This window comes from Festucalex cinctus, chromosome 9 (assembly GCF_051991245.1).
Source record: "Festucalex cinctus isolate MCC-2025b chromosome 9, RoL_Fcin_1.0, whole genome shotgun sequence".
Lineage (NCBI taxonomy): Eukaryota > Metazoa > Chordata > Actinopteri > Syngnathiformes > Syngnathidae > Festucalex > Festucalex cinctus.
Genome location: NC_135419.1, coordinates 1,939,015 through 1,963,301, shown reverse-complemented (window position 1 = coordinate 1,963,301; position 24,287 = coordinate 1,939,015). Strand labels below are relative to the sequence as shown.

General features: G+C 39.8%; 3 protein-coding genes across 4 annotated transcripts; 1 reads left to right on the top strand and 2 right to left on the bottom strand.

Moving 5' to 3' along the window:
- Positions 1–431: 431 nt before the first annotated feature.
- pfdn6 (prefoldin subunit 6) lies at positions 432–2,501 on the bottom strand. Its single transcript, XM_077532053.1, has 4 exons — positions 2,289–2,501; positions 2,075–2,145; positions 1,849–1,973; positions 432–673 (listed from the first exon to the last, which is right to left on the bottom strand). Exons 1-4 carry the CDS (start codon positions 2,350–2,352, stop codon positions 553–555), a joined length of 381 nt encoding a protein of 126 aa, XP_077388179.1. The 5' UTR covers positions 2,353–2,501; the 3' UTR covers positions 432–552.
- Positions 2,502–3,238: 737 nt separating this feature from the next.
- On the top strand, positions 3,239–6,083 carry mmgt1 (membrane magnesium transporter 1). The gene is made up of 4 exons (XM_077531958.1): positions 3,239–3,363; positions 3,670–3,722; positions 3,805–3,908; positions 5,311–6,083. The coding sequence occupies exons 1-4, from the start codon at positions 3,285–3,287 to the stop codon at positions 5,456–5,458; spliced, it is 384 nt and encodes a 127-aa protein (XP_077388084.1). The 5' UTR covers positions 3,239–3,284; the 3' UTR covers positions 5,459–6,083.
- A 1,398-nt stretch (positions 6,084–7,481) lies between these two features.
- Positions 7,482–24,287, bottom strand: ints6l (integrator complex subunit 6 like). 2 transcript variants are annotated; one of them, XM_077531488.1, is made up of 18 exons: positions 23,971–24,287; positions 23,766–23,843; positions 19,834–19,983; positions 17,933–18,022; positions 17,644–17,827; positions 17,425–17,553; positions 17,107–17,270; positions 15,640–15,792; positions 15,349–15,481; positions 14,501–14,595; positions 14,298–14,408; positions 13,213–13,428; positions 12,328–12,454; positions 12,113–12,258; positions 11,694–11,925; positions 11,223–11,597; positions 9,904–9,997; positions 7,482–9,301 (listed from the first exon to the last, which is right to left on the bottom strand). In XM_077531488.1, the coding sequence occupies exons 1-18, from the start codon at positions 24,079–24,081 to the stop codon at positions 9,199–9,201; spliced, it is 2,691 nt and encodes an 896-aa protein (XP_077387614.1). In that variant the 5' UTR covers positions 24,082–24,287; the 3' UTR covers positions 7,482–9,198. The 2 variants fall into 2 exon arrangements, with proteins under 2 accessions (XP_077387614.1, XP_077387613.1); XM_077531487.1 differs by having other exon boundaries at positions 17,644–18,022.

Genomic DNA, 24,287 nt, shown 5'->3' with positions numbered 1-24,287 from the left:
TGGATTTTGACTGATTTTGCAAGGCCCGCAGAATATTGTGTAAGAAAAGATTGGAGTCTCTTCTTTCATCAGGAAAAAAAAAAAGTAAATTTGTATGTTTGTTTTGCAGCAATTAGTATTAGAATATAGCTATGTTTCATAATTATTCATAAACCTGTTGAAAACACTGGGGGGGGAAAAAAAAGAGCTTGATCCAGCATGGCTCTGGTTGATCTCTTATACTCTACTGCCACCTGCTTGCCGTTTTTTGTAATAACTACCCTTGCTTTCAGCGACCTCTTCAGGTCAGAAGCTGCATCAAAGTCTTCTGTACGCTTTAGCATTAAAAATAAATAAATAAATAAATAAATACATGGTTTTGGGTTTGCATGAATTAACCTTGGGCTAAAGAAAAGCCATCATGGACAGTTGATACAAATGATTTGAAACAATTTCATGGAAAAAGAACAAGTTTATTATTAGTTACAAACAGAGTCAATGACAATCTGGTTCGAGTGAATTCCATTTTCTGAGCTGTCAATGTGAGCGCGTGTATTGATGAATTGAAATTCTTCAAACTTTCCCAACACCGAGGCCTTGCGCTTTCTGAAACTCCTGCTGTAAACTGGACAAAAGCTGTCGGTGCTGGTCAGACTTCTTCTCCAAGTCCTTCAGGAGCGTGTCATACCGCTGACTGCAACAGAAACGGAGAAATAAAACTTTACAAAAAGAAACATTTGCAGCGTATTTTTCAAGGTTGAATGCGTCTCTCACTGTATTAATGGCATCTTATGTGAGCAGCATATTGTATTTTAATATACTGTAAAAGCAACATGGTGGGTATGTGGTGATTGCATTCTTGGCTCTTTCTGGCAGGAGCTAAATTTTGATAAATTTAAAAAAAAAATGCTGGGTGATAAATTCATTTTGTATTTTGTGTGCCAGGTCAAAACAATAACAGTATTGTTTGGCGCCATCTGGTGGAATGTTGGCGTCAATGACATATGTTGAACTGATTTGAGCCTGGAACAATTTTTTTTTTCTTTTTTGACCAGACAATTTGATACTGATTGTTTGCCTCGTTATGTCTGTCTCTCCTCGCCTTTCATTTGATCCCTGTTCGATATTTTTCCCCACAGTGTTTGTTCAATGCAACGGCTGCCTTCAGAGATTCACAACTCGGAGCGCGAGTGCGCCAAGGGGGAAGAATGTGCTCTCTCTTCTGTCTTATTGTTTTCATGCTTGAACGGTCTTTCCTTTTATATGTGTGATTGTTGCATTATGTGCAGCACTTTGCATGATGCTTTGGTTGTTTTTAAAGTGCTCTTTAAAGGTTAAACTGAAAAGAAAAATAGATCTAAAAATATAATTCAATAATTAAAGGCAAAAAATAAATATAAATGGAAATAAAAATGACAAAAATATACACATAAATAAATACAAATACAAAAAAAGGCACAAAAAAAGAACAAAAATAAAAATAAAAGTGGAAATAAATACAAAGATACATTTAAATGTTAATCAACAAAAACACTCTGCTCTCATATTTATTTCATGCTGCCACCATGAAATGTGTCATGAAATGTTATTCGAATGAAGGGGCGGTCCTACGTGTATCTTGGTTTGGACTCCGCTGTTGCAAACTGCCTTTCAAAAATGTCCTCTCATTCGTACCAAGCATTTCCATGTATTATATTTATTTTTTATTGAATTATACCTCTCGTCCACCAGTCAAGCTGGGATAGGCACCAGCTCACCCCGTGACCCTATCGATAATAACCGCCACAGAAAATGGATGGATGGAAGCAGCAAAACAATGAAAGCACAAAATGGTGGGACATACAAATAGTGTTAAAAGGAGTCACTCACATTTCTCCATTGATGTATTCCAGCCTTTTTGTTACAGTCGCTTTGGCCTCGTCCAAGTCTTGTTTTACCAAAACAGGGCCAATCAATTTGTACACCGTATTTGCACTGTCTAATATATCTAGCTCCTAGAAACAGAAAAAAAAAAAAAATCAACCATATGATTGTGCTGATTTATAACCCATCTTGTGCATTGCAACGGTGGAGTTATGTGCAGTTTTCAGATGACCTCTTTGACGATATTGTTCTCTGCTAGCTGCGTCTCCAGCTTCTGTCGGGCTGACATGCTCTTGCTAACATCTAAGCAGCATAGAAAGGGGCAATTAAGTCATTAAGCACTTCCGTAACCGTAAACAACAATGTACAGAATCCAGACAGCAGCGACTATCTTTCTGGGAAGCTAGCAATTAGCCCTCATAGCTTGCAACACTAAAAGCACGTACCTTTTTGCATCTGCGTATACTTTTCAAGCTCAGTGTTTAGTTTCTTTTGAATGGCCTCTGCCATGTTGGTCTTTGCTTATATGACTACAATTTACCAGTTCGTTCAGTTAATGTCTCAAAGAATGACAGCTCGGCTATCAGAATGTGGACCTGAGTACCGGAAAGGGTAGCGGCTGGTGCCGGATATCCTTCTTCTTCGTTGGTAGTTATTGAAGGTTGGCAACGAGTTATTAAGTGCGTTACCGCCATCTACCGACTCAAGTAAAGAACATGAGATTATGCAAAGAGTAATCGATTTCTGTCGTTAGATTTCGTCGTTTTAAATCATTGGTGGTACAGAAATTCACCTAAATAAGCCTTCACTTCCTAAGTACACTTCAGTGTAACTTTTAAGTTCAGTACCTTTGCATTTTCTCTTTAACTCTTTCACTACCAGCCATTTTAGAAAATTTCAAATTTTTCAATAGCCACGCGATATTATGTTCAATAATTACATATAAGCTGAATCTACCAAATGACAGAATATAATAGAATACATTTTGCTCCGTCGATCCCGTTCTTTTATAATTGACAGTAGAAAAATGTAGGTTTGCCAAAATACAGCCATTTCCCCCCATGGACTCTGAACTGTGTTTATTTCGCATAAAATGGGGCAATGATGTCATCTACCGGTGGTTAGGCATCATTAAAGTTGTTTCCAAGTTTGACATTTACAGTGGCGCATAATCAGATTCTTCCCATCTATCCCCACTCTGAAAAGTTATAATTGACAAGTATACTTGTCAATTTAAGAACTGTTTCAAAACATTTATTTTGTTTGTTTTGTTTTTACTTTGATTTGCAATACATTCCAATGTAATATTTGTTTCTCTTTGTGTGTGTTTTTTTAAATTATTATTTTGTTATTGTTTTAATTTTCGCGACAAATTTTCACATTTGGCATTGCGACGTTTTACGACACCGTTTGACTTTACAGCAAGAGTTCACACGGTGAAAATGTCTTCGTCGTTTTGGAAAGGTGTCGTCGGCGTTGGACTTTTTGCCTTAGCACACGCAGCGTTCTCAGCGGCACAGCGTGAGTTTATTTGCGGTGGAGTGGATGCACGCGTGTCGGCTCACTTTTCTCTCGGGAGACCGGTTGGGTTGGCAGAAATGCATTTTAGCGGGCTCGCGAGGCCTTGCTACTGCTAGCTTGCAAGATGCTAACTCAGCTCGCGCAGGGATGGACGGACGTCCTTACATCTTTTACTGTGCACTTCACCTAATTTGTGACGTAAACGTCACAGTCTTTCGAACGACACTTGGGTTTGCAGTTGTATTCAAAATGTGCTTCGATGTCCAGTTGACTTGATTTCAAATTGTTGTTTTTTTCCGCCATCAGATCGATTTTACATGCGACTTACAGAGAAGGAAAACGAAACTCTGCCAATCGACGTGAGTCTCCTTCATTACTCGCACGTCGAAGCGTCTCGTTGCGTATTAGCGAATGTTGTTTTTTTTTTTGCTCGTGTTGCAGATTGTGCTCCAAACGCTGCTGTCGTTCGTCATGACTTGCTACGGTATTGTCCATATTGCTGGGGAGTTTAAAGACATGGACGCCTCTTCAGAGCTCAAGAACAAGTAAGTTGCATCCACATAAACAATCGGACTTCCATTGGACACTTCGATACGCAAGCTAGCGTCCCATAAAGTATCTTCACAGTCTCACAAAGTTAGTACAAATGCTGACCATCTTCGTACATTTTTTTTTTTTTTTTTTGTGCCATACACAAATTGATGGATGTGATTGGACATCTTCCACCTTGCATCGCTTTACCACCTTCTGTGTCTTTTCACGAAGTTTTCATGTGATTTTGCCATCGAAGATATGCTGTTATTGATATATTGATATTACCGGCCTAACCCAAACTATATGACAAAAAAACTACAATATTTGAAAAAAAAAAAAAAGTGGTTACATTGAACAAATCTGCTTTATTTGTCATGTAAAGTTGAAATGCTGCTATGTTGCTTTGTACAACATGCAGTGGTGTTTTTTTTTTTTTTTTTGTCTCATGAGACGAGTATCTAACATGTTTAACCACAATAACATATGTGGGAATGCTTCAGCATTCCCACAATCAATAGTTGTTTTGGCAACTTCAATATCATTCAATCATAACATTGATTTTTATTTTATCATAATTGCCCATCCCTGATGTGAATTTGAAATTCCAACACTGGTTTGCCTCTCATGTCAAAGCTTTTGAGCTGTCGGATGCCAATTTTCTTACTTACTTGAAATCAGCATAAAAATCCAACTTCACATTATTTTTTCTTCAGAATATTCCCCGGTGGAATGTGGAATGTCATAAATGATGATGATGATGATCATTCAAACAACTGCTCCTTTTTGACGCACACTTTTTGAGTGAGGCGCAGTTTTGCCTAAACGTTATCTTTAATTTGCTCCCAATAACGTGTAAATACGTTTTTCTTTTTTTTAATGTTTTAAGTGTCCCAAAGATGTATTAATACGTTTTTTTTTTTTTTTTTTTTTTATGCTAGAGCATACAGAATTCTTTGATGCAGCCTCTCAACTGCAAAGAACGGTTGCAGAAATGGTAGTTATTACACAAACGGACAGCAGGTGGCGGCTGAGTATAAGAGATCAACCAGGGCCATGTTGAAAAAAGCTCAATTACAATTTTAAATAGATTTGTGGAAACTGATGAAACTTAGCTCTCTTCTAATGATAATTGCTGCAAAACGGAAACAGATAGAAACATACTTTTTTTTTTTTTTTCCTGATGAAAGAAGAGACTTTAATCTTTCTTTTGATAGGTTCCATGCTTTTATAGCACTAGAACCCAATATTCTGTGGGCCTTGCAAAATCAGTCAAAATCCAGTAAAACAGTCGGGAGCGAACGGGATTGCGAAATGTGAAAATGGCGGCGAGCGAATGAGTCAAGAGTGAGTTCGACTGGCAAAATGTTCACGCGACTAAAACACCAAAAACGCTCGCTTGCTCCTTTTCCGCAGAACGTTCGACACGCTGAGGAACCATCCGTCTTTTTACCTTTTCAACCACCGAGGACGAGTGCTGTTCCGCCCGGCCGAGGAGGAGCCGTCCTCGCAGCAAGCGCTCCCCAACCCGTTGCGGCTCCGCAAGCTGGAACATTTGCACTGAGATTGCCTGTTGAAATCACTCATGTCAGATAGGATTGTTTTGTTTTGTTTTGTTTTGTTTTCTTGTTGTCGTCGTTAGACAGAAGGGGGCGGAGTCACAACTCACCATCCCCGATTTTTAAAAAAAACATTTTGCATCATGTACATAATCTATCAGTCCTGCTGTACAAACATGCACCTCTTGTTCACTAAATATAGTCATGTCCACCAGTGTGCCAACCCTTCACTTTATTTGTATATACAGTAAGGAAATACTTTGGATTTCTTACATACAGAAGCATCTCGCCATGATGTCCCTTCCGACACCACTTGGGATATTTCTCTCCTTTGCACTGAATATTCTCTGTATGAAGGGTATAAATAAAAACAAAAACAAAAGTTTCATTTCATCCATTTGTCATTCTTAATATGTCAAAGCAAGATTTAGTTTGTCTTTTTTTAATATATAAAGTTAAGCTCCCTGAAGCAGAATTTTCCTGTTAGATTGATGTGACAGGACATTCGGAAGAGAGGAAATACTGACTCATCGCTCTCGTGCTCGTCTTGACTTGGAATAGAATGATGCCAACATCTGTTTTCATTGATATGTTGTTCATATATAATTTAATAAAAGCAACCAGATTTTACTCTTGATGTTTGAATTTCATGTGGTGCACATTTTGACGTATGACGTTTCAAATTAGGAAGAAAAAAAAAAGACTTCTTTCTCTGCATCTATCAAGCTTCTTTTCGGTCTTCCTCTAATTCACTTGCCTGGCAGCTTCATCATCTTCATCATCATCCTTCAGCCAACGTAATCAGTGTCTCTCCAACTGGATGTGTCCAAAACCGTCTCCTCCACTCTCTCTTTGTCTCCGATACATGTTGGCCTTGGCTGTCCCTCTCATGAGTTCATTTGTAATCCTGTCCAACCCGATGACTGCTAAACTTAAGCATCTTTCATTTCGCCCACCTCCATCTTTTGTTCCTGTTGTCGCGCCAGCGCCTCTGGCTGTAATCTATACATTTCACAAAAAACATTGTATTCAGTTAAATGTTAAATTTCCCCTTTCTCAATGTTCCTTCGCCTGCTCAATGTTCTCACGATAATTTCGTCTTTAAACGTTTCCTTTTCTCCTTTATTTTCTAGTCATCACATCCATTAACTGTCTAGCTTGGCTCAGCAAGCTTTATTGTCAAAAGAGCCATTTTAGGCTAAATAAAACCTTCGAACATTGTGATGAATGAAACTGTGTTAGTGTTAATAATCTAGTGTAATGAGGTCCCAAGAGCAAGTTAGAGCTGCACTGTAACCGAAAATACAATATATTGTTTGTTTGTTTCTCGTTTTTCATACATTAGTAGACTTACCTGCCTTTCTGTCAAATTTCCGACATTTTTGGCAATTTTATGCACACGTAATTTTCTGCCTCTCCTTCCTTTTATAGACATTTTAAGGCTGTTTTGACTTCTTTGCTATTAATTTTCTGGCATTTTATGGTAATTTGGGGGATTTCTTCTATTGTTTTGGACATTTTATAGTTACTTTTTAAACGTTTTACCCTTTTTTTTTTTAAATATTTTTTGCATTTTTGACGACATATGGTCAATTTCTCCCTTTTGTTTTTGGACATTTTGTGGTTAACTTTTGAATATATTTCAACTTCTTTTTAGGATATTTTTAGGTATTTTTTCAAACTTTTTCATCTAACTCTAACTTACAAATTTCGACTCTGACATTTAGAAAATATATATTTAATTATACATTTAAAAAAAAATCCTAATTTGATTCAAGAATATTTTATTTAAAAAAATTTAATATGTCAATTATTTCTGGGGCGTGCCGCGTGGATTACTGGTGAGCAAAATCCGCCTCCCGGTACTGTTTCTCGTGTTGTCCACTAGACGTCAGCAGAGACCGCTCAGTAAGTGCAACGACACAATTTGAACGAATGGAGGATTTTATATTGTGCCTGCAAAAGTTTGGGCACTTGTCGTGAGCCTTTGTGGGAGGAAGCTTTCAAAAACGTTTTTTTTCTCACACATTCATCAGCAACCATTTTAGTGGTGATTTATTTGTTTTGTACAAAAATTCAATAAAACTCTTAAGTTTAAAAAAATTGACTTTCAAAATATTTGTCTTCCTCTGAAATGAACAAATTCACAAAAATAACCAGTCTGCCTTATGAACATGAAACAGTAGTGAACATTAGTCATGAAAACAAAGCAAGGGGTTGTTCCGTCCTCGACGCAGCAGATGTTAAAAGTCAAGTCCAGGCCACACAGATGCACAAATTCCTTCAAATGAAACTGTCACGCTGCCAGTGAGTGGATCGAGAAACCGTAGCGGGGGGAAGAAGTGAGCGCTCATGACTTGGCATACTTCAATGGGAGATGCCATTTCCAGGTCACTTGTTATGGTAAAAAAAAAAAAAAGCAGATTCATTTCCCAAAGGGTGACATTGTAAAATGTGTTTTCAATGGACACGGACAGCTGCACACGAGTAAGAAAACATTCTCTTGCTATAAAGGAGGGTGACCTCAATCATTTCATCGAGACACGTTGATACATGACCATATTAGGACATTTGTCCATTATTTCCGAGCTTTAAAAACATTATTGCAGCATATCAATACAGCTCTCAAATTACCGGTCGGACAAAAATATTCCCATATTCCTTAAAATTAGTTTTTTTTTAAATGTGTTTTTGAATTTTTGTAGTCATGTCAAGATGGTTATTAACCCAACTGTGAACTTTTGAGCATCTAATTTGAGAAGAAGCTAAAAATAGAAATAATTGCAAATGACCTAATCTTGTACAAATCAGAGAAAATGTCTGACGTTACTAAACATCACAATGTGGAATGGAAAAAGCAAAGTGATACAATGTTTGCAATTGTAATTGTTGACCAAAAGTGACCAATAAAACCAATAAAAAAACTGAATGCATTTCTTGGCAGCCAAATAATCCCACAGATGAAAATAACACCAACTTCTTTATGTCAACTGAAACTTGTCGGATGACTATTTCGAAGAGGCCACCTCGCTCGCGGCTTGCCTGACCCAAATCTCATGAAAAACCTTCAGTGACTTCAAATCAGCCGTGCAGCAGCATATTACGCAGACATGCGTTGAGTCACTGTGGCCAAAGTTTGCACAGTAGCAATTTTGGATGCTGTTGCTGAGTGGGAAATCTTTTACAGTTTATAAAAACTTCCAATTGTGCAAAGTTAATTCATTTGCATGGACCTTTACGAAGATATGAAGACAATTGAAATCCAAGAGGGCAACAATGGGAACCTCAGCAGTAATATTGCTTTCAGAACATAAAATGACTTGTGCGACACACATCAGTAACAGATGGAAGGAGAGCAGTTGTGGCAGTAGGTCACGCGTTATTGTTTCCAAAATTGTGGTTCGTCTCGAGAAACACGTTTTTTTTTGTTTGTTTTTTTTTCAGACCAGCTGAAGAGAGAGAGAGATCTGTGCTGCCATGTCGGGATGTTCGACGGCTTATTGTCTGCATGGCGGAGTGTTTTGTCTTCTGGATGATTGTGGATGTCATCTGTCAGTATGCAGAGGATTATATTCATAAAGTCGCTCCACTTATCCCCCAACGAATGTGTCGTTTTTCGATAAGCCTCCCCTCGGCCTCCAACAGGATGTGACGTAACAGCACGTGGAGCGTTCTCATAGACGCGCTTTTGTCCTGCGCTCCTCTTTTTTTTTTCTTGTGTTGTCCATCGCTCACTTGCTCTTCCTTAACTGCCAGGATCAGCGGGAAGCTGTGATGGTGTCCCATGTTTTTCATCCAGCCTGACGAGGGTTAACTCTAACTGCTGGATCAGCATCCGCTTCTTGAACCTGGACGAGATTGTTCAAAGAAGGGCAGATGGGGAAAGTCAAATGTCAGGAAAAAGCCTACCGGAACATCTGAACTTTATTAGTGCTGACTCCCATTTAACCCGAGTTTGAAAATGAATCGACTCGTTTTTGATCCATCTCCGACGGCGGCTAATATCCACTGGACTGAAAATGACATCGCGGCTGTTCAGGGCTGAGGTAAACGACCAATCACGGCTCAGCTTGCCAGTGTCACATGACCAAACTCAGAAAACAGATTGAGATTGTCGGTGCCAGATGTGATCTTCAGAGGACGTCGCCTGACAGGATTGGCTGGAAATTGTCCGTTTACAGTTGCTCAATAAAGTTGTATGAAAAAAATGACGGTTGACATCAAAACATTGGAAAGAAAACATTAAAGATGTCATTTAAATAAAAAGAAAAATGCATGGACTAAAATGACAGAAACATAAATAAACCTAAGATTATAAAAGCAGGATACTTTAAGATTGAAGAAATAATAAAGCACCTAACGAAATGTCATTTTCAGTCGACTGCAAGTGGCAAAATGGCCGCCCCGGGATGGATATAAATGGCTGCATTTTTTTTGCTTGCTTTCTTACCTGGTGGCCTCTTTGATGGCGTGCTGGAGAAAGTAGCGCTGGACATTTAGCGGCCCTTTGACCTGCTGCAGTAGTCCCAGTATTGCCTCAAAGTCTGTTGACAGCAGCAAAGACAAGAAACAAATAATAGCTCAAGTCATCGTGTTGATCACAGAGACATATCGGAAAATGTGCCACCTTACGTTGTCACAAAAGCCCAAAAGTGGATCATGAACGCTGTGATTTAATAGTAAGTTACAGTATATTGTTGTTGAAGTTGAATACAGGACAATAGGCACATTTTTAACCAAGGTTATTTTTAGTTAATGAAAACGAACAAAATAAATAAAAATAAAATTCAAACTGAATGGGGGGAAAAAAAAGAAAAACTAACTGAAACTAGATTACCTTTAAAAACTATTTCAAACTATGTACTTTCATTTATTTAATTCAATCTCCGGTGTAATAACGTTATTTATTGATTGATTGAATTTATTATTATTATCATTATTATTATTATTAATTCAATCTCTGGTGTAATAACCTTATTTATTGAATTTGTATTTTTTATTTTATTTTTATTACTATTATTATTAATTCAATCTCTAGTATAATAACTTTATTTATTGATTGATTGAATTATTTTTAATTTTATTATCTGTTCTCATTGCTGCTGGACATGTAAATTTTCCAGAGGAGCCATTCCAAAGGGATCAATAAAGTCAAGTCTAAGTCTAAGTTTAAGTTTAAATCTAAGTCCTTAGCTCGCGGCTGTTTTACTGGATTTTGACTGATTTTGCAAGGCCCACAAAATATTATGTTCTATTGCTATGAATACATGGATCCCACCAAAAGGTTAGGGAAAAAAAAACTACATTTGTATCTGTTTCTGTTTTGCAGCAATTAACATTACAATAAAGCTATTTTCATCATTATTCACATTTTTGTTGAAAACACTGGCAAAAAGAGCTTGTTGCAACATGGCCCTGGCTGATCTCTTATACTCTGCTGCCACCTGCTGGCCATTTTTTGTTTTGTTGTAATAACTACCATTGCTTTAAGCCACCTCTTGATGTCAGAAGCCGCATCAAATTTCCATTAAAAAAAAAAAAAAAAAAAAAAAAGTATAAATATGTCTTTGGGTTTGATAAGAGCCATCTAATCTTTAAGATGAAGTAACTTGCGAAATTCTGCCCATTTTAAAAATTGTAAAATCCAATTTGACACCAGTCTCCACAAATATTTGCATTTATATAAAATTTGTTACTGCTGAATTTTGACCTGCACTAATTTTGACACCCATCTATACCATAATAACCGATGTCCTTGTCCTTACTCACTTCTGCCAGGTTTGCGGACCTCCTTGATGACCCGTGTCCGCAGTTCTGCTTGGCTGCCATCTAGTGGCGGTATGAATATGGTCTCCAGCACTGCTGGCTCCGTCTCCGCGCCCTCCAACTGGCCGTGTGGGCTCAGCCGCTCGCAGTTGTATCGCTCCTCCGGCGACGGCTCCTCTTGCCCGTCTTCAACCACGACTTCCTCCTTGGTCATGTTGACGACCTCCCCCGCATCTCCCGCTTCTGGCGTGTCTTTTCCCTCCAAGCTGAGCGAAGGTTGGCATCCTGTCAAAGGGTCCGCCTCACTGGGCCAATTGTCCACCGACTCGGGTCCAAGGATGACATCACCGTTGCTCTCCACGACATTGCCATCCGGCCCTGAAGAGGATAATTGAACAACAACGCGTTTCATTTTCTCCTCTCCGCCTTCACATTCAGCTCATTTTCGTCACGCCGTCAACAATGTGGTCGTACCCTTGTGCTGCGATACGACTTTCAAGAGATTCTGTTGCCCTTGAACCCCGGCTGGACTCTTCCCAATCAGAATGTGGTTGGTGCTGCCGGCTGGAGTCTGGGGTCGCCGTAGCAACGGTGACATGCTGCGCCTCCTCTTCAGAGTGGCACCCGCGTTTGAGTCACCGGAATTGGCCCTTTTCTTGTTTTGAGGGCCCAAAACAAACTCGTCGGCCTCGTCGATCATCATCCCCTGGGAAAGACACGTGACAAGCACTCGAATACGTCAACTGCCCGAGCATCATCTTGAACAGCTAAAATTCGATCTGGGTCCAAGGAAACAAAATGAAACTGTCAAACCAATTGTGGCCAGATTGGGATTACGTAATGTTACATTTCAATTGGTCCCAAATGAATCATCTCCTACGTTTTGTTCCTACCTTCTTATCCTGCTTGAAAGGATTCCCGAAGGTGTGCAATCGCTTGGGTTGATCGGGGTCGATTTCTCTCAGCGGAGACGACGGCATCATCTTCAGGTACTCCTGGTAGTTTCCCATCTGAGCCACCGGGATACTGTGCAGGTAATCTAACAAGCACAGTACATTTCAACCCATTTCATATTATGAAAAACGCTTGAAAATTGATATAACCTAACCTTCATCCTGCCCTCTGATTAGTTTTTGTGAAGTCCGCAGTAAATTAGAGCGCATTCGCGTGAGCTGATCCAGAAGGTTCCGTCTTGGAATGTCGTACGCATTTCGATAAGCTTGAGGCTTTACATCCTGAGAAAACGATACCTTGCATTATTCCACATGTTAACGCATTCACTTGCCGCCATTTTCACATTTCGCAATCCCGTTCGCTCCCGGCTGTTTTACTGGATTTGGACTGATTTTGCAAGGCCCACAGAATATTGTGTTCTATTGCTATAAAAGCATGGAACCTATCAAAAGAAAGATTAACGTCTCTTCTTTCATCAGGAAAAAAAAAGTATGTTTTTGTCTGTTTCCATTTTGCAGCAATTAGCATTAGAAGAGAGCTAAGTTTCATCAGTTTTCACAAATCTATTTCAAATTGTAAATAATTGTAAGCTTTTTTTCAAGATGGCCCTGGTTGATCTCCTTTGCTCTGCTGCCACCTGCTGGCCGTTTGTGTAATAACTACCATTTCTGCAACCGTTCTTTGCAGTTGAGAGGCTGCATCAAAGCCTTCTGTATGCTCTAGCATAAAACAAAACAAAACAAAAAAAACGTATAAATACGTCTTTGGGACACTTAGAACATTAAACAAAAACGTATTTATACGTTATTGGGAGTAAATGAGTTAATTGGGACATTTAATCGAATATGTCTAATGAGGGGAAAAAATGCATACATTGTCTGCGTTTGATTCTGATCATAAAGAATTGAAACAAAAAAACGTATAAATACGTCTTTGGGACACCTGAAACATTAAAAAAAAACGTATTTACACGTTATTGGGAGCAAATGAGTTAAACAACAATTTCCTAAATGTACAGTACATGTTGTCCTCCACCGACCTTGTTGAGCAGGGCGATTTGGAATCCGGAAAACTCCTTCAAGTTGACGTCCACCATGCGAAGTGGACCCTCGCCAGTGATTCCACGCAGTAGCTGCTTAAAATCCCGCCGGTGGGCCAGAGACAACGAGCTGGAGTGGTTCTTCGCCCGTATGCCAGTTTCCTGGGGCGCCTTCTTCCCCACAGACACGATTAAGCGCTCAGACTCGATCTTTGCCTTCGTGAAGGACAGAAAAAAGTTTGTTCAGAAACCAAATGTGCTCATTCACTCGTTATTGTGAACTCACTGGATCTACAGTAAGTTGTACTATGAATCCGCTAACGCAGAAAGCCTCGAGGGTTGAAAAATATGTGCAATGTGTGATTTTTTTTGTTGTTGTTACAAAAACGTGGGCTTTGACCAAGGGTGTGTCGAGATTTTATACTTGCGTCGTTGGCATTCTCGGACTTGACAACATTGACATTGATTATCATGTTTGCCACTTCAAATGTAAGCAAATAGCTTCCTGCTGTTAACAGAGGAACTCGTTTTGACACTTGTTTGACCGTTTCTAATTAAAAACTGGTAAAGCATGAAATCTGTGTGTGAGGTGACCTACCAAAAAGGTAATCACCCACTCCAAATTTCAATCCACATCAGTCACTTTTCATCGTTATAGAAAATTGACTTTTTAATTGCTTTTACACAAATAGTTGCGCCTTTGGAGTGCCACAAAGTGTGAAATTACACAGCCGGTGTTCCCTGCATATTCGCAGAGTTGCATTCTGACCTATTTTTGATCCTATCCACTGTTATGTGATAAAAAAAAAAAAAAAAAAAAACTCAGGCCAAAGCCACGTCTAATACAAAAATATTTTGGTGCCATCTTGGTGCCAACGAACTATGCTGACCTATGTTGAGGAGTTACTTGTAGTACTTTGCCTCTTATTATTTCTACAGAGGAAAAAAAAAGAGAATTGAAATTCAGACGAGCTTCAGATTCTGTTGGACCTTCAAGGTGCCACCCGAGACCTGTTCAGTGCACTCCAGCCTTCTGCAGCTTTCACACAACCGAGATATGAGACTAAAAAGGGATCCTTGTTTACCTGCTGGCTGAGCTTCTTCAGATAAGAGATGACACTGTAACTCAGACCACAGTCCATGCCGTCTCCCATTAAATTTGGTGCTCCCATCATCCTCAGGGCTTTTTTCAAAGGCTGTTAAAAGACGCCAGAGAGAATGCAAGATGTCAGTTATTTGCAAGAAGGTCATCACGGAAGAGCTGCAAAGAGGGATGACGTTGGCTTACTAAGAGGTAGTATGGAGGCATTGTCTTTAGGTACATCTCCAAGGCTTGTCGCCACTTGAGGTTTGGTTTGAGTTTGTGCACTTTGAACAAGTCGTCTGAAACGAGACAATAAAGAGTGATGAGCAGCTCGACTGACTTTTGAGTTCAGAATGATGTGCTTATCGAACATTAACTCATTTGCTCCCAAAAACGTATGAATACGTTCTATTTTAAAATTTTAAGTGTCCCAAAGACGTATTTATACGTTTTTTTATGGTTTATTTTTATTTTCTTATGCTAGAGCATGCAGAAAAGGCTTTGAAGTAGCCTCTCAACTGCAGAGAACGGGTGAAGCAATGGTAGTAATTACAAAAACGGCCAGCAGGTGGCAGCAGAGTATAAGAGCTCAACCAGGGCCATGTTGAAAACAAGCTGTTTCCCCACAATTCTAAACAGATGCATGAATAATGATGAAACTTAGTGACATTTTAATGCTAATTTCTGTAAAACGGAAACAGAAATATACTTTTTTTTTCCTGATGAAAGAGGAGACTCTAATCTTTCTTTTGCTAGGTTCCATGTTTTTTTTAAAATTATTATTATTATTATAGCAAAAGAACACAATATTCTGTGTGCCTTGAAAAATCAGCCAAAATCCAGTAAAACAGCCGGGAGCAAAGGGGGTTTGGTTGCTTCAGTGAAAATGGCTGGGAGTGAATGAGTTAATAACGTCTCTCTCCACTACAACAATGTTTATGACAATTTTGACCGCAAATGATAGCTGCATGAGGAAATTCCATACATGATTAAAATCAGTCACCCCCACTAACGGTTTGTTTATCATTGTAAACATGAACAGTATGTCTCACCAAGGAGTGGAAGGAGCACTGGGTAGTTATAAGGCATGACAAAGAGGTTGACACAAGTGAGAGTGGTGCTGGCTTTAAGGTAACCAAAAGGCTGACCCAGGTCGCTTTGCTTCCCGCTGCTGCTCACAAACACCTGAACGAAAGACAGTGAAGGAATGAATGTCTCATTCTCTCGCATCAAGTCAAGTCCGACTGCGTCGGCAGATATTTTCGCAGCGAATCACAAGACACGTGAGATGCTTTGATAACAACGTGATTCTTTCTGCGTGTGGTGACTGTGAATATCGGTACCTGCCAGCACATGTGCGGAGACTTCCTTTCCAGAATGTATTGGGTAAGAGGCGAGGGCTCCAGTTCGTATTTGTCAAACGGAAGCTTGTCTATCACCATTGGCTCACAGTCCACGCAGGAGAAACGCACCACAGGATGGGCTGTGCGAGGAGGCTGGGGGCAGGAAATTAATTTTTAGTAAAAAAAAAAAATGTGGTTAAGGGCAGGTGCAATACCAATACACATTCACAGGCCACAACAATAGGTACACCTGCACACAACAATGGTACGTGATGTGATTTCTTTATCCTTTGTGCTTTATTACCCCTCTCGTGGTATTTTAGTCAAGAGTTGGCTCCTCTCTCTCTTTTTTTTTTTTTTTTTTTGCCCTCAATGGACAATAAAAGCAAAAGTGTGCAATGAGCAAAACTAACTATGATATACATAAAGACACATTTTTTTGTCAGAATTGTCCCGCAGACACACGTCACCCACACACACACACTTGGCAAAGACATACGACTGCTCAAGCAAAACTAAAAAAAAAAAATTGCCGCCGCCTGATGGATCATGGCTTTTAAGCCCCCCCACTCACATTTTGTACTTTCCACATTTAGTTTGGGCCCCACTATATGGATAAATTGGGTAATCATGGGAAATTCACTATAACACAGGTGTACAGTGCATCAAAAAAACAAAAACATGATTTAGAATGGGTGTCAATGGAGTCAAACACTAGACAAATACTACCTGTATCTATAAAATCTGTCTCCCACATTTAATAATGACAATAATAATTTAGAAATGATTCATGGTGCCATTTTGAACTTCAACATGTTTGGACAATCTGGGTGAAATTTCAGCTCCCTAAGTGACTTTTTAATATGATTCATCTATGATAATATTATTAATTTAAAAAAATCCAAGAATTGGACAAATGCTGCACAATATTGTAAAAAAAAAAGAAGAAAGTGGTCGGACGAATATGTGCAATGTGAATTCACATATATAACGGAATGTATGGTGTTCCACAAGGTTCAATTCTGAGGCCTCTGCTGTTTTCATTGTACCTGCTTGCCCCTGGCTTCCATTTGAGGAAAACGGCAGTGGTTGTTTTCAAGTGCTCTATATAGAGTTCAGTTGAGTGACGGGAGTCAAGTCAGTACCCAAACTGCCTGATTTGCAGAAAAAGAAAAGAAAACACGTAGAGGAAGCTGGTGGGGTTTAGTATCTCCAACAAGGTTGTTCTAAAGATTTGAATCTACAGTAGTTTTTTTTTTTTTTCTCTCCTCTTGTAGAGAAGAAACTCCTCAGACTTCACGGCGGGTAGAACAAGAATATTAAAAATTAAACAGCTCACAGTGAGACACCAGAGTTGCGCATCTGATTCGACGCACCAAGTTCGTTCTTGACAGATGCGAAGATCAGCAAAATTCCAACACAAGGAATAAAAGAGAACAGCAAAGTGTTTTGTTTTTTTTTGCTCACCAGCGTAGGAGAGTTCTGGTCCGGCCAGAAGGACTCGGGAATGGGCCAGTGCCCAACTGGCACTCCTGTTTTTGGATTGGGGCGCACGTAGATGAGTTTGTGGCAACTGTGCCACAGCTGCGGACTGAAGGACGACACAGAGCGGCTTGACTCCACCGAGTTGTCTACAAAATAGAAGAGGACATTGTTTGGTCACTGGTAATTGGTTGGTTATGGATGTTTTAGATGGAATTTTGTCAGTTATTTCTTTTACAATAAACCGTAAAGGAATTCAAGACAGAAACAGCTTCAACTCAGTATGATCAACTAGTCACTCACCTTCCCCTATAAGAGGCGGATCCGGCCCACTTTTCTCAAAATTTATGACAACGCCACTTTGAACTTTTTGGACAAGAGACTCTAGACACTGATTCAGCATCCTTTGTGTTCGCACACAGTACGATCGCCCTGAGACAAAGACAATAATGGGAAAATAAATACTATAAACAAAAAAAAATCACTTTGGAAACAACAAAAAGAGTAAGCGAGCATGTCAACCTCCTGTGACTTCACACATTTGGGTGATGGCGGACTCATCAGTGGGGACGCTGCCAAGCTGCTCGTTGTCCGCAGTCGCCGCTCCAGGGAGCCGAAGCACCAGCGCGAACAACCTCTGGTCCCAACGGAAGGGCTCTTTGGTCAGCTCGCTGCCGGCCAGAGGCGAGTTCAGAGGCAGGTGCAGCTGCACGTGGGCCAAATCAAATGGATTTGCGTTTGCACTTCTCACGCCACCCGCCGGCGTCAGTGGTGCGGAGCGCGGCGACACGTCAATGCTGTTTGAGTTTACCTCCTCTGGGACCCCGGAGCTGTGTGTGAGTTTGTTGCCATCGGTGATGGTGATGATTACAGAAGGCTCGAGGAAGAAAGGGTTTCGGCCCTGAGAAAGGAAACAGCCGACAGTCAACTACAAATTTACACAAAGTGCTCAACTGTCCGCCCATTTTCGATTTGCTAATCTTGTTGTGTCACATCAGGGAAATAGAGCCTATCCCACATGACAATTAAGAGGCACACTGCACACGATCACCAGTCAAACACACAATCAGACAAACTTTATTTATTGTGCAAATTTTTCCACAATAATCACATCACTTACACTCACGCTCAGTTTCTGCTTTGTGACATGTTGTTAACAGAAGTGTCTGTTTAAACAGCAAGCTAAGCCAAGTTTGGCTTTCTTGCATGAGTTGCGTTTGGTATCGGTAATGTCCTATTTGGTCCCTCGACAACACCCTTTATGCTCAACCCCAATTCCTCGCCGCTACCGGTCGAAAAATACGAATAAAAAATGGGTCGGTGAGGGTTGCATCAGAAGAGGCATCCGGTGTAAAATACTGTGCCAAATATATCATCACTGTGGCAACCCCTGATGAGACCTCATTGACTGCAGTGTCAACTTTCCACCAATAGAGGGTGCTAATACACTGAAAAGGTCATGCGTAGTTTGGATATAGTCGAACTCAGGTTTCAATAAATAGGCCAGCGCACTCATGTCCTTGGTTTGAGCAGGTCGTCGGCTCACCCAAGATGCGCTTTCGGCTACGTCAGCTTTTGCAAACTTATTTAAAGGTGCATTGCTCACTGGTCTATCGGATTTTGTAGGGAACATTTTTCAACTGGAATACTTGTAGTCAATATGATAATCAAATCTAAAAAGATTTGATAGTAACAGCCTTACTCCACAGAGGGAAAAAACCCCACAGACCTCAAATGGAGCCATGTAGCTGTGAGGCAGACCAATCAAACAATATTTACAAATATATGAGCATCACGTCGACAACAAACGCTGGCTATGAAAGATTGTTGTTGTTGCTTGGTTACAGAATTCCTCTTAAAACAGCTTGAGTGGCTCCGTGTTACGCACACGAGACAGAGGCCACCACGACTGCCCTGTAGAGGTCGGCCTTGTCTTCCTGCAACGCAGACAGAATGCTTAAGGAGATTTTCACACTCCTGAACTGGGGTCACCACTTCAGCATAGTAATCCACCCGGGCCCTTGTCAGAGGAAGAGACGTGAGAGAGGAGTGAAGAATATGAAGCCAGATGGAGTGGATTAGAATGAGACGTCTTCTTTGAATAAAGCCCAACGACAAGCTTTTTACGCTCATCAAATCCTTCACTCAAGCAGGCAAAGTTGATGTGGATGTGAGAATTTTCTGCTCAATTCAATCAATATAGCATTGAGTGTAAACTTTTTAAAAATTGAAATTGTAGAATCACTGGACTGGACAGAAAAAAAAAGAACACAGCACATAATGACATCCAAAACAACAGCTACAAAATATAACCTCTTATAATTAGGGTATTTCCCCAAGTAATGGCATACACCCAATGAATTACAGGATGCTTCTTGCACTTGAACTAAATTCTACACCTCAATGAGTCATGTGGAAGACCTTACCACAACACACACAGCCCACAAAGCATACAAGGCATCTGGAAAGCTAAAATCCACGTTATGAGTTTAAAGATAAGGAATAGAAAACTGAAGAAAAAATCATTGCTACAGGCGGTGAGAAGGAAAGTTGGCAAGGAGGTGAACTGAAATCTTTTACAGTGGATTTAATCCAAGTGGGAGAACCATAAGTGAGTAGCACTCTCCCTAGGTGACGAATACGACTGCGCGCATCTTTCGATTATCCCTGGAAGCAACAAAATAACACTGCAGAAGAGGACGACAACGTCACCTGTCCATAATTGTCGATGCCTGAGACGAGCCGGTTGAGATTAAGCAGGTCAAAGGCCGTGCGGAGAGCGTGGCCCAACGTCGTCAGCCCAGACGCTTGCAGGTTCTTCAGCTCGCACATGAAGGTGGCATGGTTCTCCTTCCAACCGGCCTGAAACGCAAATGGCGAGAGGGTGAACGCAGCAGAACAGAATCGGTATCCAATGAATTTTAACCCAGAGAGACATGGTTTAATCAGAAAGGAAAATGGCTAATGCATTCTCCACACGTTAACTGAGATCCAAACACTTCACATTTATCAAGATGTGACAAAAACATTACATGAGACAAAATCTTCAAACTGGTAATAATACACGTAGACATATCCACACCGAAGAGTCTAATTTCCTACAAAAGGGTCCAAAAATACACCTCGGCTGCTGCCTGTTCTGTGTGAAGGAGAGGATGTGGGTGTGCACGAGCTGTTCTTGGACTTTTTCTCCAGAGAGGTCAAGTACTTCAGTTGCTGCAGCTTCATGCTTAATCTAAGGATGACCTGCAAGATTACCACTTCTCATGTTGAAAAGGGAGGGGCAGAAGAGAGCTCGAAGTGCCACTGTCGATATGTTTGCTTAAAACAGGGCGTCTGCAACCTGCGGCTCTGTTGCGACATGTGGCTCTTTCGTCCCTCCCTGTGGTTTCCCGTGGATCGCTAAAACAATTAGTAGAAATGAATGTTTCTTTACGTATTCATTTTTATGATCAAATATTCCTGACATGAATTAATGGTTTGGATATTTTTTTTAATGCATAATTAAATGTTCAAAAAATAACATGAGTCACATATTTAAGTTGTCGGAAAAAAAGAGACGAAAGGCAGATGAAAAAGTTTTAAAAAATTACAGAAAAGAGGAAGAGGAAAAGCATAAATTACCATAAAAAAAAATCAATGAAATTGCCAAAAATGTCACAGAATTGAATTTTTTAAAAGGCAGTAAAGAAAACATAAAAAAGTAACCATTAAACGTCCAAAAACAAAAAACAAAAGTAGAATGTCAGAAAATTATCATGTCTTTGAAATTGCAAACAAATAAGTCAGAAAATTGATTTCTAAAAAGGCATAAAAGAAAATGTTCAAATAATAGCCATAAAATGTCCACTAATTGCTAAATCAGAAAAAAAATATTTAAAAAAAAAAAGGCAAAAAGGAAAATATTTTCAAAAGCACTTATAAAATGTCCAAAAACAAAAGAAGAAATCCTGAAAATTACCGCCATAAAATAGCCACAAAATTGTCAAAAATGTCAGAAATTTGATAGCAAAAAAGGTAGAAAAAAGTAACAAAAAAATAGCCAAATAATGTCCAAAAACGAAGAAGAGAGGCAGAAAATTACCATATGTCCATAAAATTGCCAAAAAAGTCCAAAATACATGATAAACAAAGTCTGAAAAATTACAACAACAAAAAATCCCCCCAAAAACGGAAGAGGATAGGTATGTATTGGATGCAGCTCGAATTCGCTCTTGGGCCCTCAGAACATTAGATGAACACTTTCATCACATTCATCACAATCTTCAAATGTTTTGTTGCTCCAGACAGATTTTCCGTTATTTATTTGGCCACAAATTGATCTTTTGACAGTAAAGGTTGCTGACTTAGAACATAATTAGGCGAAAATAGCGCAAGAGTAGAAAAGCATGATGTAGGTGGAATCCCATTGTGGTTGCATGTATAATATTAGGTCACTGCAGCCACAACGCTGAGCTACCGAGCCAGGCATAGCCTCCAGTAAAGCGGATACACCCTCGTGTAGGCTGGTAGACATATAAGGCCCAGCTTGCACTCAATAATTCAGACTACAGAATATTTTTATTTTCTTCCCACCCACCAGCCTCCCTCTCCTTCTCCATCAACAATTTATTGCCTGCGTAACGGCACAATTGGAGTAGTCCCAGGCAGAAAAATCGTGTCCTTCCATCACAAACCTCCGTGCACAAATCAGACACACACAACATAAGGCGATATGATTGGAAGAAAAACAAACACAAAGAGCGGGTAGGGGATAAAGGGACTGTAAGAAGTGAACTACACTTTGATGACATGACTGTGAAAAGGTAATGCAAAGGTCAGAAGAAATTTCCATTTCCAAGCATGATGAATGCTTGTTTACTTGATCATTAAAAACACACTTATCTAAGCAAAAGGGATAGCCTATATACCGGTAATAATATCAATATGATACATGGTGGCAAAAAAAAAAAAAAAAGAGAGATGCCAAATGAGCATATGCCATATAAACATCACAACATGTTCCTGTGAAAATTGTTCCTCTTTCAAAATAACTACAAAGATGCTCACCATGAAACAATTATCTATGACTAGACTGACATTCAGCATCAGAGCACTGTTTAAAAAAAAAAAAAAAATGCTGGGACCTCAACAGTGTGCATATGACTTGGACTGTTAAGCCAATACAACAGAATGCTCAAGTTTAGGGATTGAGAAAATAAATGAATATCTGCATAACCATGCAATAAACATATTCATTCGCAAAATTGTATTTTTTAGCACAGATGTTGCTTTCCTATCCACAGTAATAAGGCTAACAAGATTAAGTAGAAAAATATGAGTTATTAAGAATTCGTTTGAAAATGGAATATTCCTGAATGTAATGCAAAATGCTTTGATCTGAGGATGGATTGAAAAGCTTCACTTCACTTTTAAGAGGCACAAAAACAAATAATAATAATAATAATAATATAACTTATTAATTTCATACTGAAAGTCATAAAATAAAACTATACAAGCCAACACAATTGAGTAGCTACAAATATGCTCAAGCAAGAAGTTTCAGCTTAAATGGCTGATTTTATTTATTTATTCTTGCTTTCACATTCAACCTAGATATCAACACAATCATTGCGCTATAATGGATGCAGTATATATAGTCGTACTATACAGAGTAATCAATTAGGTTGCAGTTCCAAGATATTATGATCAAGGTTTGTGATGAATTAACAAACAAAATGTTCCATTTGCCGTTGTCCCGGTTTTAATATGAGTAGAGTTGGATGAGAATGCTCTTTCAACATGTTTTAATCTTTTTGTTGTCAACCTCTTTGAGCTGGTGCTACTCACAGATAGGATGTAAATTCATCTGGTATGAAAATCCGAAGTGTCAGGTGCCAGGTTATAAAATATCGCAAACAGATGACATGATGAGGGGGGCTCTGGAATAATTGTAGTGGATCACAGGTTGCATCAATATTTGTCCATGGTGTGGGTGTGTATTTTGGAGGAGGGAAGCTTTTATTACTTTTTTTTTTTTTTTAACTATTGGGACACAACAAGTGTAAATGGCAGAAGATTAGGAAGACGGTTGGGTATTCATTTGAATGCCATATGTCAACAATGATGAGTCCCTAGGAATATCCATCACACGCAAGGATGCATGAGAGTGCTGAGAGTGAGGGAGGGGTGGGTGTGATTGTGTGCTGAAACAGTGCTTGCAGTATCGGTATGAAAAATAATCATCATATATTGTTTCATCGCACTCACGTCCAGTGAAGGAGGTTTTATCAACTTTCAGCTCATGTTTGACCAATGGTAATACGCCAATAGGCCAAGGGGCGGGGTTAATGATGAGTGACGGCTTCGTTGGCAAACGAGGACGGTGAACTGTGAGGGGGAAAGTGACGTCACAGTCGATAATAAATTTCTACGCCTCCATCTCAACGCCCGAGAGTTTTCTCTACACAAAAGCAAAATGTCCGCTGGATGTAAGGAGGCAGCGCTGCTCTGCTTCTGCGGATAGCGCGAACAAATAATTTGCCGCTCTTTTGCTACCGGAAGGCCACCGAATGCTGGCAACACACCAGACGGATAATAAAATCCCACGAACAGAAAAACAAGTTGGACTGGCAAATGTAACAATTGTATCAGTTGCTAATTACCTTCACTCCGTATGGTGGATCATCGAATGTAACTAGCATGTACCTGTCGCCTCTACTAGCCGGGTCTCGGGCACGCAGCTGTCAAAAAAAGGAAAACCAAAACAACATATATTAATTTCGACCGATTTCGCCCAAGGAAGCCGACGCTCGCCAACGGTGCACACTTGCTGGGAAAAAAAAAAGTCGGGGTAAAAGCATTCGTTACCTTCATAAAGACCTCAACCGCGCCTTTAGCAATGTCCAGATACGTCGTACCCAAATAAGTGCGCTGATTCATAGAGGCGGACGTGTCTAACAGGAAAACTAAAATAGGCATTTTAAATGGCAAGCCGCTGTTGTATGTTTTTTTTTTTTTTTTTTTTTTTAATTAACTGTTATCCACATATGACCTATAGTACGGCCAAGCGGGTCACACATGTGCGTATATATTTGTTATAATAAGCCCCCCCCTCCCTCCAGAAGAGGGCCGCTGCCTCTGCCCTCCCTCTGTCCGCCTTTCCAGTGTTCTGGCTCGGCTCGCGC

What these genes read in the sequence shown, in the direction of transcription:
- pfdn6 (XM_077532053.1), bottom strand. Translation starts at nt 2,352, where the DNA reads ATGGCAGAGGCCATTCAAAAGAAACTAAACACTGAGCTTGAAAAGTAT. An exon ending in GTATACGCAGATGCAAAAAG is followed by an intron (nt 2,146 to 2,288) that starts GTACGTGCTTTT and finishes TATGCTGCTTAG; the next exon opens with ATGTTAGCAAGAGCATGTCA. An exon ending in AGAACAATATCGTCAAAGAG is followed by an intron (nt 1,974 to 2,074) that starts GTCATCTGAAAA and finishes TTCTGTTTCTAG; the next exon opens with GAGCTAGATATATTAGACAG.
- mmgt1 (XM_077531958.1), top strand. Translation starts at nt 3,285, where the DNA reads ATGTCTTCGTCGTTTTGGAAAGGTGTCGTCGGCGTTGGACTTTTTGCC. An exon ending in ACGAAACTCTGCCAATCGAC is followed by an intron (nt 3,723 to 3,804) that starts GTGAGTCTCCTT and finishes CTCGTGTTGCAG; the next exon opens with ATTGTGCTCCAAACGCTGCT. An exon ending in TCTTCAGAGCTCAAGAACAA is followed by an intron (nt 3,909 to 5,310) that starts GTAAGTTGCATC and finishes CCTTTTCCGCAG; the next exon opens with AACGTTCGACACGCTGAGGA.
- ints6l (XM_077531487.1), bottom strand. Translation starts at nt 24,081, where the DNA reads ATGCCTATTTTAGTTTTCCTGTTAGACACGTCCGCCTCTATGAATCAG. An exon ending in AGTGCTCCTTCCACTCCTTG is followed by an intron (nt 14,596 to 15,348) that starts GTGAGACATACT and finishes GTCTCGTTTCAG; the next exon opens with ACGACTTGTTCAAAGTGCAC. An exon ending in AGTCGTATCGCAGCACAAGG is followed by an intron (nt 11,598 to 11,693) that starts GTACGACCACAT and finishes TATCCTCTTCAG; the next exon opens with GGCCGGATGGCAATGTCGTG.